At 45.7% G+C, this 14,517-nt stretch overlaps 2 protein-coding genes across 2 annotated transcripts in view; one reads left to right on the plus strand and one right to left on the minus strand.

Annotated features, from left to right (window-relative positions):
- Nucleotides 1–3,601, plus strand: part of LOC135377392 (ectonucleoside triphosphate diphosphohydrolase 2-like) — a 23,270-nt gene extending 19,669 nt beyond the window's left edge. The window contains exons 2-3 of the mRNA XM_064609763.1: nucleotides 697–840; nucleotides 2,013–3,601. Coding sequence (XP_064465833.1) covers nucleotides 697–840; nucleotides 2,013–2,459 — 591 coding nt within the window. The 3' untranslated portion in view covers nucleotides 2,460–3,601. The remainder of the gene's footprint in view (nucleotides 1–696; nucleotides 841–2,012) is intronic.
- The window catches only part of LOC135378267 (uncharacterized), a 27,749-nt gene continuing 15,729 nt past the window's right edge, over nucleotides 2,498–14,517 (minus strand). The window contains exons 5-8 of the mRNA XM_064611581.1: nucleotides 13,000–13,126; nucleotides 7,106–7,230; nucleotides 5,460–5,579; nucleotides 2,498–2,583 (exon numbers count right to left, since the gene is read on the minus strand). Coding sequence (XP_064467651.1) covers nucleotides 2,498–2,583; nucleotides 5,460–5,579; nucleotides 7,106–7,230; nucleotides 13,000–13,126 — 458 coding nt within the window. The remainder of the gene's footprint in view (nucleotides 2,584–5,459; nucleotides 5,580–7,105; nucleotides 7,231–12,999; nucleotides 13,127–14,517) is intronic.

Consider the following 14,517-nt stretch of genomic DNA (forward strand, 5'->3'; position numbering starts at 1 on the left):
GTAGGGAGTGACTTTTTCGGGTTAAATGCCTTTTGTCAGATTCGGGGGGTAAAAATCGGGCGCTATTTTGAAATCTGTACTTCGGGGAGAAATCGGGCGATAATTGTGCCTTCGGGTGTTATCGTGTTTTTGTTTCTCCTCTTGCCTATTAAATCATTCCCTAATCTTTTTTCTTTTCTTTTCTTTTTTGTGGGATCGCGACCTTCCAGCGGTAATCCCCGAAGGCATAGATAGTGTTGACACACCTGGGTGTATTGCTGGGAACGTAAGTGACCCATTCTTACATGGGTTACACGAATCGGGTTCAACCCGAATTGGTCGGAGGTCAGTTCGGGGGTGAATAACCGGACGGAATCGGGTTTAACCCTAAAAAGTCACTCCCTATAATAACATAGGATGTGAATAAAAGGAAGGGCTTGAACGGCACACATGTGTGGATAATTTGGGGGTTCGCGGATGCGGGGAGTGCGGCAGACATTCCTGAGTACAGAGTGTCCCAGAACGCACTGGAACTCGCAATACTGTACTGCATTTTACATTATCACGATAAGGAAAAAAAAAAGTTGTATTTTTGTAACCTACCTTCCTGGCCTCATACATCTGATCTGACTCTGCTGTGATTCACGTGGACGGATGGGAAACCTAATAACTCTGTTTGGTTTTTATTTTTATTTTGTTTTTTCTCTCCGCCATCAGACATTCACCTTTGTCGGGAAGAGCAGCGGGCAAAAGTGCTACGAGGCTGTTACGGACATGATGGGTCCTCACGGATGTCACCTGGTCTACAAGGAATGCGTCGATCCCATGGTTCCTGCCGTGCCCACAAATCAAAAGTTTGTGGTAAGTTGGGTCTGTACTAGATTTTCGACGGAACTAAAGAAAAAAAGAGTTACGTAAAGGTACGCCACTAGAGCAAGATGTGTGCAGCCATCACTAGGGTGCAGTTCTGTGCGACGTCCCGATTTCCTTCTGGAAATTGAACGTTTTCAAGTGGATAAAATGCCGCACAAGTAAACATGAGTGTAACAGCCGATGTTCACAAGGTGGAGCCTCAGTTGAGAGTACTCAGTGAATCCAAAATGATTTGTCCAATTGCGTCATCCGTGCTTAGAAGTAAAACCGCCACATAATATCTTCGTCATGCAGATTGTGTTCCTTTCAATGCATGCATGATATGCGGTATACTCAATATGTGTGCAGTGACTGTGAATGTTTTCCATGCTCACCTCTAACCACAAAGATGACGACATATATAATAACTCTTTAATGCTTGATTGGGTTGGGTTTGAGCTGTGTTGTGAAACCGCCTCTCACGGTGCATTTGTACGGCTTGTTTGCCACTTGAATATTGGAATCCAGCCAATCACAGGCCATACAAAATGACTATGTGCTCTTACGAAACCTTTAGTGCTGCACAGGGCACTGTATGCCATCATCTGCCGGCAGTGAGCATTGTCCAACCAACAAACCATTGCAGCAGATGATAACTGTTCCAGGTTCTTTCAGCAAGCACATTGCATTCTAAAGGAGATCACAAACCGGCTTTGTCATGTAGTGGCAAAGCGGAGCACAGGATGCAGTCATGTATAGTCAGAGTATATACTTCAACGAGCATACTTCGCTTACCTGTTCCTGGAACAAACATCAACTACATTGAACCAAACACGTGGAATTGGCAAAATTTATTGTTGTTCCTAAATTAATAAAATACTACGTGCAAGAGGGTAGAAACAGTGTATATTGAAATCTTCTTTCAGGTATGTTGGCACATATCCAACATATTAAAAGTGCTAGGCAGAAAACTCTCGAGATGACCAGTATTGTTGGCATCGAAACGTAGGGGCTCTTTGCCTTTAGAGAAGGGGGGGGGGGGGGGGGGGGGGAATGTGAAAAGTAATATGTTGTTCATATTACTTTTTTCTTCTTCTCGTTGTAGCACTTTTAAGATGTAGGCAGACACACACACAGATTCGATCGCTGGACCAGAGTCGCATCTTTGGTTTTCGTTTCAGGCTTTCTCGGCGTACTACTACCTCATGAAGGCCCTCAACTCAACAAACACGTCCATGGGAGGATTCCTAAATGCATCATATACACTGTGCTCCAGCACCTGGAACGTAGCGCTCACAATGGGCATCCCCAAAAAGTACCTCCCAGCATACTGCTTTCAGAGCATGTACATGCACGACCTCCTGGCCGAGAAGTACGGCTTCACAGCCGACACGTGGCACAACTTGGCCTTCCTGAAGCACGCTCGGGGCTTCAACGTTGGCTGGTCGCTCGGCTTCATGATCAACGCCACCAACGCCATTCCAGAGTCTGCACCGCCGAAGCCGATGATAACGGGCGCCGCGCTCGGCGTCATGATCTTCCTCTGCATCGTGCTCTTCCTGGTTTCTGCCGTGGCCGGCTTTATGGCGCGACTCCACAGGCGTGCGCACCAGTACCCGACTCCGTAAGAACGTCGAACGAGCCGGCCCGGACGCACGGCCGCGCTCTAGGCCGCCAGGTAGACGAAGGCGGAGACGATCAATGGCCACGACAGCGTGAGGTGATGACCGCCATCTTTGAACTCTTCATCGACTGTACAGAGAAAGAAAGTGCCTTTGAATCAGTCACCGTGTGCCAAAGTTAGATGAGAGATTGTTTATTTTTGGCTGTTATTTTTCCTTTTTCTTTTTTTCTTTTTCAGTTCAGAGTTTATGCCCATCTATTTGGGACGTTGTTGATTTTCGAGCAATGGTTTAGGGATGAAATAGCAATGCAGCGCGTGTATAAGCATTTTATGCACGGAGCTGATGTGATGAGCACCGTGTGATGGGGGATCGCGCCTCCGTGTCTGTGCCTTGTATCTGGGGGGGGTTTGCTCATTTAATCTCCCGCATAACGTGTGCCTCTGCGTAATACTCTTTACTGCCAGTGATATTTGTCAACTCATACATCTACGCGTACCTGGAGATACAGACACCTCACTCTCTACTTTCGTGTGCAATGTACACATTTTTCGGTAAACCTAACCAAATGCTCAGGCAAGCGTGTTTGCTGTACGTTTATCTTGCTAGGTTACGCGTGGGCATTCTGCGGACCACGACGATTTTGTAACGGCACAGTGCTGGACGACGGTTTACGGAACACGCTCCGGCGCATTCCTTCCTTAGAGTGGTGCAAAACATGTGCCCAGGTAACCCAGTCGCCTGTTTGCAAGTCCGCACGGTACCATTCGCTGCCAGCATGTTACTCTTAGGAAGGAATGTGCCGGAGCGTGTTCTATAAACTGTTGTACACCACTATAAAATGTGTGTATGGGGGTGGCTTGAAATGTTCCTAGAAGTCTGTAATACTATACGTACTGATGCTGTACTGATACTGCCAATCTGCCTCCTGATGGCGTGTAGCGATATATGACATTTTCATACTCTCGGGGCGGGGAATGGATACGTAAAAGAAAAAGTATTATATGTGTGTTCCTGTACTCAGAGCCTGTACTTACATTATGTTATGTACAAAGTCCTTGTAGCCATAGTTACGCTATCATAATATATAGCCCTTAATGGGGCTTACAGTATTTCATAATAAGCAAATAAAAGGTTTTAAAGATGTTGATTAAGCCGTAGGTTAGCGTATTTCTGTCATTTGTGTACTACTCAATCTTGCCATTAATTATTGAGTGATCATTTACGGATGTGCAATGTCTTACGGCTTCTGGACAGAAGTTTCTGTATATATTACATAGGTACCACATTTGAGCCGCGGAAAACACAATAACATTTCCTGCTATCCAAGTGAAAGTGCTGGCGATCATGGTTACCAGCCTAGGGAAAGAAACGAGGAAAATTTGGCAAATTTAACGGTTTGAGGTGCAAGATATTGACCCAGTAAAATAATAAATGGGTGTCGTTTCAAAGACCTCTACTCTCGCATCAGTTCTGCAACCCTAAGCCAAATTTTCACGAAGCAAGTTTCAGAGGGGTTCGCCAGCTTGTGAGTTCATCCTGATAATTTGCGAGATAAAATATGGCGAAAAAAAATCAAGTTTTTGCCCTTCCTTGCCTTCGACATGTCCACTAACTGAAACGATTTGTTAAAACTAGAGCCTCGTAAATTCGTGCAGAAGCTCAGTTACGGCCTCAGCTGCGAGAGTCAAACACCTTTTTAATGAAGAGAGGATAGAGAGGTAGCAAGCGAGCTGGTGGTATAGATCCATAACTTAAAAACCCGAGACAACCCGAGAGTGTTGTCGTTTTTTGTCCCCTAGTCTCGGGTTTTTAAGTTATGGATTTTTAATGAAGTTCAGGGGCTAGGTTCATTACAGTAGGTGCCGTAGTAATGGCTAAGGATGTTTAATAGTTTGCGGGTTCTGACAGCAAAACTTATAACAAACATGAAGCCAAGGTTGAAATGTTTAAAAGAGTGTTTGAAGCCATGTTTAAAATCATGTTGTTGTTTTGCTTCTCTCTCTCTCTCTTATTTATTACAGAAGACACAGCACAAGAGCTACTACTGTTTCCTTTTCTTTCTTTTTTTCATTGTCAAGTTATCTTGCATGATTTGTCCTGACCGGTCACCAATAATGATGGTAGATTTCTGGTCAAGTGCGCTACCAATTACACCACGCTGGCACACTGATGGCAGAGGGCCTCTTTGCAGTGGCTTGTCAGGTGGATACACAGTTTGGTAAGTGGCTTTTGAAGAACAAAAGTACGAGAATTATTGAAATACCGAATTTGAACTTTCGGGTAATCGTTTTTCCACAGAAGGCAACGACAAGAAGGTTTCGGCGAATAATTGGTGTTCCTTGGAGAGGGTATTGTGGGCGGATCTCGCTACGGTTTACCTGAGTAGCGATATGGCGCATAATAAAGCAGATATTCTAATTATAACGGAGCTTTCCGGAGGTGAAAATGTGACCTCAGGGCCCACGGAATTTATGGAAATGAGGAACTTCCATGTGCACAGCCATTCGACATCATTTTCACCCTTTTGTTTTCAGCGCATCTATCCTACGGGGTGTACCCCCTTAAAAACACGCGAGAAAAATGTAGTTTTTGATGAGCCACCAGTAAAATGAGATTCCGAGCCAACACAGTGACTTCTGAATGCTATTCTAAATTAATTTACAGTGCAGACAAGCCAAACACATTTCGATTGCTACTAATCGGGTAGGAGGTGAAATTTTACCAAAAATAAATACTCCACTATTTATAATCCAGGGAACCCCCTTGTGTCACGGAGACTTGGCAGAGGTTGTATAACACTCGCGGCGGCGTTTGGGAGCTAAAAAAAGACTTCTTTCCAATTGCTTTGTTTATTCGAACCGCCAGTGTTGAAAGGGGTTCCGTTGTTGCGCGTCGATTATCTCGGTCAGCTGTCCTAAGTCTGAGCAGAACTCCCGAGGCTGGCGACTTTTTGTCCCTGTTATTACTACTACGTGATTCGTAACGAGATATATGTTGACTCACGTGACTTGCAGGGCTTGTAATACGTCTTCACCAGCCGGAGTCCCAGCCGCGTCTGCTTCCGCACACTGCCAAGCGTCAGCAGGTTTCCAAACTCTATCTGGTTACGGTGCGCTTCGGAGCCTGGATAGATGTAGCTCGGTTACGCGTAAGTTGTAATTACTCCACAGCAGCACAGACAGGAGAAGGCTACCTCCGATGTTACTGGGCATAGGTGATGCATCGTCATCATCAAAAAGTCGAGTTACCATGCGACCAGGACAAGGGTGGATCCAGACCCTCGGTTTGGGGAAGGGGGGGGGGGTTTCTTTATCGGAGCACGTAGTGGAGGAGGGGAGAGAGGGAAAACCAACGTATAAATAGGGAGTGACTTTTTCGGGTTAAACCCGATTCCGCACGCTGTTATTCCCCCCCGAACTGACCTCCGACCAATAGACGAGTTCAGTAAATTCCCAGTGCTCTTTGCACACGCATTGCACCCTGGGTGCTTGCTGAGCGCGGGAGCGAAGGATAATCCTCCACGTTTCGCTTTCGCTGACCTTCACACGTTGTGGGCAATTGACCGCTAGGGAAGTAATCGGAACAGTTTGGAGGCCACCGCGCGTTTCTTTCGTATTAGTAAACTCCCACAGTTCAAAGCGACGCTGAGCATTCTGGGGAATTTCTGAAGTCGTCTATGAAATCCTCAAGTGAAGTTTCCACTGAGGACGAACAAAGGTCGCCACGTGTAACACGTGTAAGAATGGGTCACTTACGTTCCCAGCAGTACACCCACGTCTGTCAACACTGTCTATGCCTTCGGGGATTACCGCTCGAATGTCACGATCCCGCAAAAAGAGAGATTAGGAAAGGACTTATTAGACGAGAGGAGAAACAAAAACAGCCGAAGGCACAATTATCGCCCGATTTCTCCCCGAATTACAGATTTTAAAATAGCGCCCGGTTTTTACCCCCCGAATCTGAGAAACGCATTTAACCCGAAAAAGTCACTCCGTATCAGTATAAACTGACGTTTTGGGGGACGTCGCTGGACCTGGGCGAGACGTCATTTCAAGCTGCAAGTGGGCGTTCATCGGTCTAGATCGAACTGACGTTAGTTGAGCTCTTCGTGAATTCAGCTAAAGGGATGGTTCATTACATTATACACGCGTTGTACGGAACTGCCAAATTATGGAGGGGAAAAAAAAGTGTTTTTCTGCGTGCTGTAGTCTGGGAGATACGAACGCACTCCGCGTCCAGCTCTGACCTCAGAGGACCTCCCGCCGTCCATGTGTTAGGTGGGGCTGGGCTTAGTGGTGGGCACCGGGCTCCAGCCAGGGTTCAGGAAGGGGGGTCCTGACGAGTCAACGACGAATCGGCTCCAAAATGTCGGGAACCCTATCCTGAACCCTGGTTGCAGTTTGCAGCACCAAACCAGACATATGGATGGCACACTGCTCAACCCTTTAGCTACATGCCTCACAAACTCGCTCATATCTCCATTGTTGTGAGATGAAATGGCACGTCAGACGTAATACCCTTGAAATTTGACTGATTTACGTGAGCCAAGGATGGCCTGCGCTCAGTCTATACGCTAAAACCGTCCGTTATTCAACGGATCAGCCACACACATGTGCCAGGTGAATAAAGTGGCGAGGAAAAAAAATTACCGAAGAAGTGCACGGTGAGCTGAGTGCATTGGCCATCGAGGAGATCATGTTCCGCCTGGGCATCGGCTTCAACTAACCAGTCTGTCATGTTCAGCATTTGACGCATATGGTCCATGAAGGTTCCACTGCAACAGAAAAGTGTGTCTCCTTCATGTTTGGCGTTAGAGAGACGCTCCTAGTTGCCACAGTGGTGCCAGGAGCTCATAAGCAGGCCACGGGACTTTATGCGCAAAAATCTGGCAAAATGTGCATGCAAATATGCGGCGAGAAACGTCAAAATATGCAGAAATATTATGATGGCGGAAATGTTGCTCCGGAAGCTTTTGCGTAGCTTGGGACTGTATAAATACGTAAATTGTCTATATATATTGTCCATGAATGATAGTGTTCAACGTTCCCACAGAAAGGTCCGTCTTTCGAGCCAGTTCGAGACATATTATCCGTCGGTCCTTGAGGATCAGGCGCTCCACAACTTGGATGTTCTCAGGAACTCTGACACTGGGCTCTGAGCCGCCCCGACCAGGATCGTCCTGCACTGATGTACGGCCGTCTCGGAACCATTTGCACCACTCAAAATTTGCTGTGCTGCGGCTAAGTGTATCGTGGCCATACTGGGCCTGAAGTCTTCTGTGAATTTCAGACGACTTTACGCCTTCATTCACGAGAAACTTCATGACAATTCGCTGTTCGATGTGCGCACTCACCTCGTTGTCGGCCATCTTGTCTAGCACGTGTCTTCTGTTTTCCACAAACTTTGGACGACTACGTGGTGAACGCGGAGGCCTGTCGCGTGTGAAAATGATGAAAAAAGAAGTAGCGCGAGCCATTTGTACATTCAGGAGACAGAAAGTCCCGGTTTGACTTGAACGCCCCTCGTATATGTAAAAACTTTTTACAAATGAAAATGCACGTTCCTCATTTGAAGTTGGAACCAGGAAAAGGTAACGGAATCTTTTCGTTACCCTCTCCGTTATACTAGCCCAGCATATTTTACTGTTTCAGACTCCTTACTACCATTGTTGCTTTCATTTGCGTTTTCCGTAACCCCCCTTCGTCCGTAATACCTCTACTATAGAGATAGTATAGTCGGAAATCTATTTTAAGGACTTTAGGGATGTGTGCACGCAACATTTATTCAAAAATACAGATTTTTTTTCCTTGTTAAGCTACATTACATTTTCTAAAAAAGAAGAATATGCCTTACAACACTTTCCTCCTTTCAATTTTGATTAGCTTACCCGACATGGCGGCCATTAGGAATAAGCTTGCTTGTTCAGTGAGGTGGCCAATTAACGGATATACTTTTTATTAACTGTTTAATTAGATGCTTTCAGGGAAATGTGAGATAGCAGAATTGGAGGCAGTCATTATTTAGAGCGACTGTGTTTCTTAAAGATCCCGAAACGCTCACGCACATTGAGATATCCGTTGCCAAATTTTGCTATGCAAATGAACCGAAACCGAAATTATGCGCATCAGAATCGCAGGAAAAGAAGCGTCCTTGGCCCACGGGCCGCAAAGCGGTTTATCTGGCTGGCAGATCAGCGCCTACTCCAATCGGTTTCATCGCTCCAAAGCACTTGGCCCTGCGACGTGGAATGAACAGTGCTCTCCTTCAGGGACTGAAACCGGAACAGAACCAAAAACCGCTTGGGGGGAACCATGGGCGTTCCCATGATTTTTTCCAGAAAGGGGGGGGGGGGGGCAAGAGTGCAAACCCCCACCCCCCCTTCCACATATTTTTCTGTAGGCGGACGTTACGCACTGTGTGGGTGTTCAGAGGTTCCTATCATGACATCTGAGCACAATCATTACGACCTATGACTAAAGTGCGCACTATTTTCACAAGCGATCTTGGAGTTCGGGGGGGGCACGCCCCCCCCCCCCTTGCCCCCCTCTCGGTACGCCCATGCTTGGAACCCAAATTTTTGCAAGAACCGGAAGAACAAGAAGATACGAAGGCAAAAAAATAGGCGATGTCAAGTTGCCGGTGATGAGTTAATCAAAGAGTGATATTAAACGGTAGGAGCAACTTATTTAGTTACACACATGGTAACAAGGCTTTCATGCACGAGACTGCAGCACTTCTTCAGGTTACCTAACAGGTAACCTGAAGAAGTGCAGTCTCGTGCACGAAACTCTTGTTACCACGTGTAAGTAAATAAGTTGCTCCTACCGTTTAATATCACTCTTTGAAAATATGCTTTCACGGAGTCACAATAACTAATATTGACCACGGTATACGAAATATATTATTTTTCACGAGTAAAAGCCTATTTAGATTTAGTTTTAGTTAGTTGATCCTGAACGAAGTCCAACCCTTCACAAGTCTGTGCCTGTAGATATACCCCGTTGGACCAAGGTCGATATAAAGAGTATATGTTGTGCCGTCCACGATATGTGATTCGTTCCACCTCCGGAACACATCACGACGCATATCAAGCGTGAAATTGGCGCACACATCCCGGCTTCTTTTCATTCATTATTCCTGATGCACTGACATATACAGTGGCACTTGTGGTAAAGTGGCCTCATCTCGTATCGTCGTTGTCTGAGTGGGGGCCCGTCCCAACGGGTGGAAATCTGCGTGGAAGTGCCACATTCATCTGCCTATTATATGTGTTGTTGTTGCCGTATCTGTCGGTTCCTTTTTGTGAAATGCCGTTTCCTCGCTCGTAATTTGAGCTGAAATCGCGCGCTAACGATGCATTCGGCCGTTACCGGGGAAACGTAAAAAAGATGTTTCTTTTCGGCAACATCGCACTCGGTCGCAAACACACGCGTGTGTTTCCACCGTGTATTTTGTGTACACATTTATACCCGTAAATTAATAGCGCCGTGAATTAAGGACTTGGTTTTGAACGTACAAGTTGCAGAAGACACTGTTGCAGAAGACATGTTGCAGAAGACACTGTTGTGGATGTAGCGTTTCTGTGTTTACTGGGTGCGCTAGAAGCCAAAAGGCGTTCATTTTTATCCGATACAGATTTTTGTAATAAAAAAAAGCTACGAGAGCAGCATAGATGTGGTTTTTGCGGTTGAGTTCTACGGCCAGGCGGACACGTACTCTGGAAGTGAATATGTAACTACCAGATGACTAATTACCTAAAATTCATTAATGAACACCTTAATCGGGGGATTCCGGGTATAAGCGAAGCGGTTGAAAGCCACTCCATTTTTAAATAATCTTGAAAAGCGCACGTGCGTTGAAATATCCATCACCGAATTTGGTTATGCTAATGAGCCGAAACCGCGCCGATCGGGAGTGCAGGGCACGACCTACTAGGTTATGACGACCATGTTGTAGGCACCCCTTCCCAGCGCCGCATTTTTGGAAGGTAGCGGTGGCGCTAGTCTTCGTCCGATGCAGTTATTGCCCTTCCTCAACTTCTACAATACTTTGTACTTCAGCTTACCTTAGTATTTCTGTACAAGCGGTGGATATTCCACAGATGTTTCATTCTGAGGTTGATTATCGTCATCATTCTACGCGTTTTCATAGGAGCTATTGCTGTCGTCTGCAACGGTTGTTTGTCTGCTACGGTAGTCGTACATACGCTTCTGCGCGTTCAGAATTCAAATTTCCATCGTCCAATCGTGGTGCACATCTCGCGTGCCGATGAGTAGCGCCTCTAGCGGATCGTGCGGACGGGCTCCTCATGGGGGTTGCTGATGATGGCATGGTCGTTATAATCTAGTAGGTCGTGGTGCGGGGAGGACAGCGCTCATTTCACGTCAGAGGGCCACGTGCTATGGGGCGATGCTGTGCCGTGTACTAAAGGGAGCCTGGCCATTAGGAGGAGCCTAAAAAAGAGGCTCGACGTGTCAATCAAACTTGGGCGTATTTCATTGGTTGCCTTTTTTCGTGGAGGCCGCACTGACACCAAAATTTCTCCAAAATGGAGGATGGTGCTTTGAACGGCGAAGCGGAGATTTCGTGACAAAACATTTTCACTGACTATACTTTAGTTTCATACTGTGAGTATATATCCTCGTGTACGCATCTGCAAAATCAGCTTCAACTTTTGCTCCGCCATCATTATTTACGCGAAAATGGGATATTTCGTCGCTAACGTTAGGCCTAGTCAAGACCGCGATCCCAAGAAAATAGCAAGAAAGACGCACCTGATACATAAGATTCTGCATTATATCGTTGAATTTTATTTATACATATATATCTTTGCGCATTTTTGATTCAATCTACTTACGTTACGTGATTTCAAAGTTCATACCGGCAACCGTGTGCTACGAAGAAGTGGTTCTACCGCTCTCCTGGCCAGTCACTTCTGCCAGCAACCATTTCTGCAATTCTGAGTCTTCCCAACATGCCTCTCTCCGTGCAGATGGCGTTGATAAAAGTGGGCGCAAAATCCGCCATTTTGGTCTGTCACCAGTGATATCCGTTTCAATCCACATCCATCAGTTTTCTCCAAAATGGTGGCACCCAGTAAATAAGGGTGAAGTATAAGTACTAGATGGATGTAATAATAGACAACTGTATTTCGACCTGTGATTGGCTAGATACCTCGAAAAGTACATGGGTGGAGCCTCAGGTATAGGGAGGTCCCATCAATGGTCAGACTCCCTTTTAATACACGGCACTGGGGCGATGGAGGTGATTGGAGTAAGCTAGGTCGGGAAGCCCAGTGACCGTCGGCGAAGGCCACGCGCTTCTGTGGTGCGCGGTTTTCGGTTTCAATTCCGCTGCATAGGGAAATTCGGCTGTGGAAATTTCCCACCACGCGCTCGTTTCAGGACTTTTAAAAGATTTCTCTTAAAAAAAGAAAAAGGCTTTCAACGAGGATTGTCTCCCATTCGGCTATCTCGCTTTTGCTCGAAATTCCCTACAGTTGACACGTCTTGTAGTTACATACTTTCTTCGCGAGGCTGTCCGCCCCAGAACCCACCTGCAAAAATGACATCTATACTGCTATTATGCTTTTTATGAAAAAAAAAATGTAACGGATAAAAATGAACACCAACGCATACAATAGAATACCGCGAAACTAGAGAAAATCAAACTGTCCGTACTGTATAGCTCTTGGTATGAGAGAGTCCGCATCCGAAACTCACCGCTGTCTGGTCAGACGAAATCTCATGTTTTCTTCTCCGGTTTCAGGCTATTTCGATATCGTCATATTTTCTTCGTAGAAACGAAAGACCAATTTCGATAAACAGTTTTATTAATGATCGGAAAATGATGCTAGCTGATTCTTTTGAGTCTTTGAGGATATCACGGTCTTAATTGTATTTTGCATTAATTATCTTCAACTTTTGGTACTGTGCACCAATTTAATACGTGATGTGTGTAAATATTGCTGAATAAGAGAAAAAGCGAAGAAAAACGAATTGATGTAAAAAAAAAAGAAAGAAAGAAAGAAAAAGGACTGTTAGGTGGTCGGTGCGTAGTGCGTACAAACATGTGAATCCTTCCTGAAATAATGCTCTTTCACATCAGAAGTTCCGAGTGGGTCTCCATTCAATGTTCAATTGGGGACGTTCGCACCGTTACCATGCTTCACCTGTTCCAAGAACATAGCAAATCCAGCGAAAATGCGCTATTTACTATGCCCTGTATGCTGTACCATCCATAACGAACCACGTGAAGGACGCATAAGAAGTCTCTCATATTTCTAGTCTGTCTCTGTTCTTTTTTCTTCTCCTTTCATTGCAGATCAAATGTGAAGGGGCTGTCTTGGTTTCGAAACAAACATTCGTTATGCGAGACATATGCATCCTGCTTAAAATTCGAAGCACGGAATGGCGCACTGGCATTGCGAATGCTACAAATGTCGTCTGCTAGGAAGAGCCGTTTCTTTGTTCTCTATTTGTTGAGGCGGTTTTTGCTCAATGGATGACTTCACATGGAAGCGCGTTCTACGAGACAGGCTCACCTTGAGAATCCAGGAAACTTGCGAACGGCTACATGACGCACTAGATGGATGTCGGGCAACAGGTTGGCACAGGCCACGCGAGCGGGGTTGCCGTGGGCTCCGGAGATGATGACGCTGCGGCCCAACACTGCGAGCAGACACTCAATGGATTAGCGGCTTCCACGACAGTGCAAGCAGACGTCACGTCTGCTAGCATTCGTAACCGTCTATAAACTTGCGAAGGTTAGTGTTTCTCGTGCTGGTGTTGCTGCATTTTTTTTTTTTTTTCATAAACAGAAAGCACATGTTGGATTTACCCCACCTGTACTACAAAGTACATCCCTACTACATAATGTAAAAGCCTGAAAAGTCTGGGCACACAGAGGGACGACACGAGCATACGACTCAAAACTGCCTAGACTCAGGCTTTTACTAGAGTCACTAAATAAGCTTCGTTTCAGAGTATCGACACTGAGTTCCAAGAGCGAGCACGCGCCATCTTGTTACCGCGCTACGCTTCCCACGCGCACGCGCACCTCAGGCGCATTTTAGCGGATGATGCCCCAAGCAGCACAACATCTTGGGCTAATATTGGACCAATATCGGCAATACTGGCCCAATCTTTGTCCAATATTTGGCCGACATTGCCAATATCAGTCCAATATTGGGCCAATATGTTGTGCTGCTTGGGGCCATCTCTCGGGTATAGTGAACTAGAATAAAGTATTTATTTTAGTCCACTATATCTCGGGAGTGGGTGAAATGTTCCTTTGTTCCTTTCTCTTGCAAGCAGCTCATCATCATCAAGGTCCGACGGCCCTGAGCTAACCTTGGCATCCTCGGGACGCTCTGGTGGACATTGCATGGATTATCGCTCAACAATCATGCACGCTTCTCTATCGCACAGCGAGCATTATGTTAGCTATCTTCGATCCTCAAATGGGGATGGTACTGGTGTGGTACGGAAACAAGATGGCGCTCCTACTCTCCCTTGGAACTCAGTGTCGATACTCTGAAGCGAAGCTTATTTAGTGACTCTAGCTTTTACATTATGGAGTTCATCCATACGCCATATTGTCAGGTCTGGCTGGTATTGTCGCCAGGGCTGGCCTGCATATACGCCATATTGTCAGTTACATCCCTACTACAGTGGTGACAGCTTCTGCTGATAACGGGAGCATGGTTAAAACGTCACAGATATCAGGGGGGGAAAAAATTAAAAATCGGTGAGACGGAAACAGGAATCGGTGGGTTGCCGTTTTCGCTCTTTTTCTTGTTTTTAACTATTACCATTTTAGTATGGAGCGTATTGGGGTAAATATGGCAGGCATATTCGGCAAAAAGAAAAAATCATATAAATAAATTCATAATTTGCCAAATCAACGTCGGACGTTGATTTGGCAAATTTCAGGGTTCAATTCAATAAATTAAATAATGTGTTTAAATTAAAAATTGATAAAATTACTCCCAGTACGCGGCAAAAGCTCCCTACAAATAAATGTTGTACAGATAATTTTCTTTGTGCATCTCTTTAGTTTG

The sequence above is a fragment of the Ornithodoros turicata genome, chromosome 1 (assembly GCF_037126465.1).
Source record: "Ornithodoros turicata isolate Travis chromosome 1, ASM3712646v1, whole genome shotgun sequence".
Lineage (NCBI taxonomy): Eukaryota > Metazoa > Arthropoda > Arachnida > Ixodida > Argasidae > Ornithodoros > Ornithodoros turicata.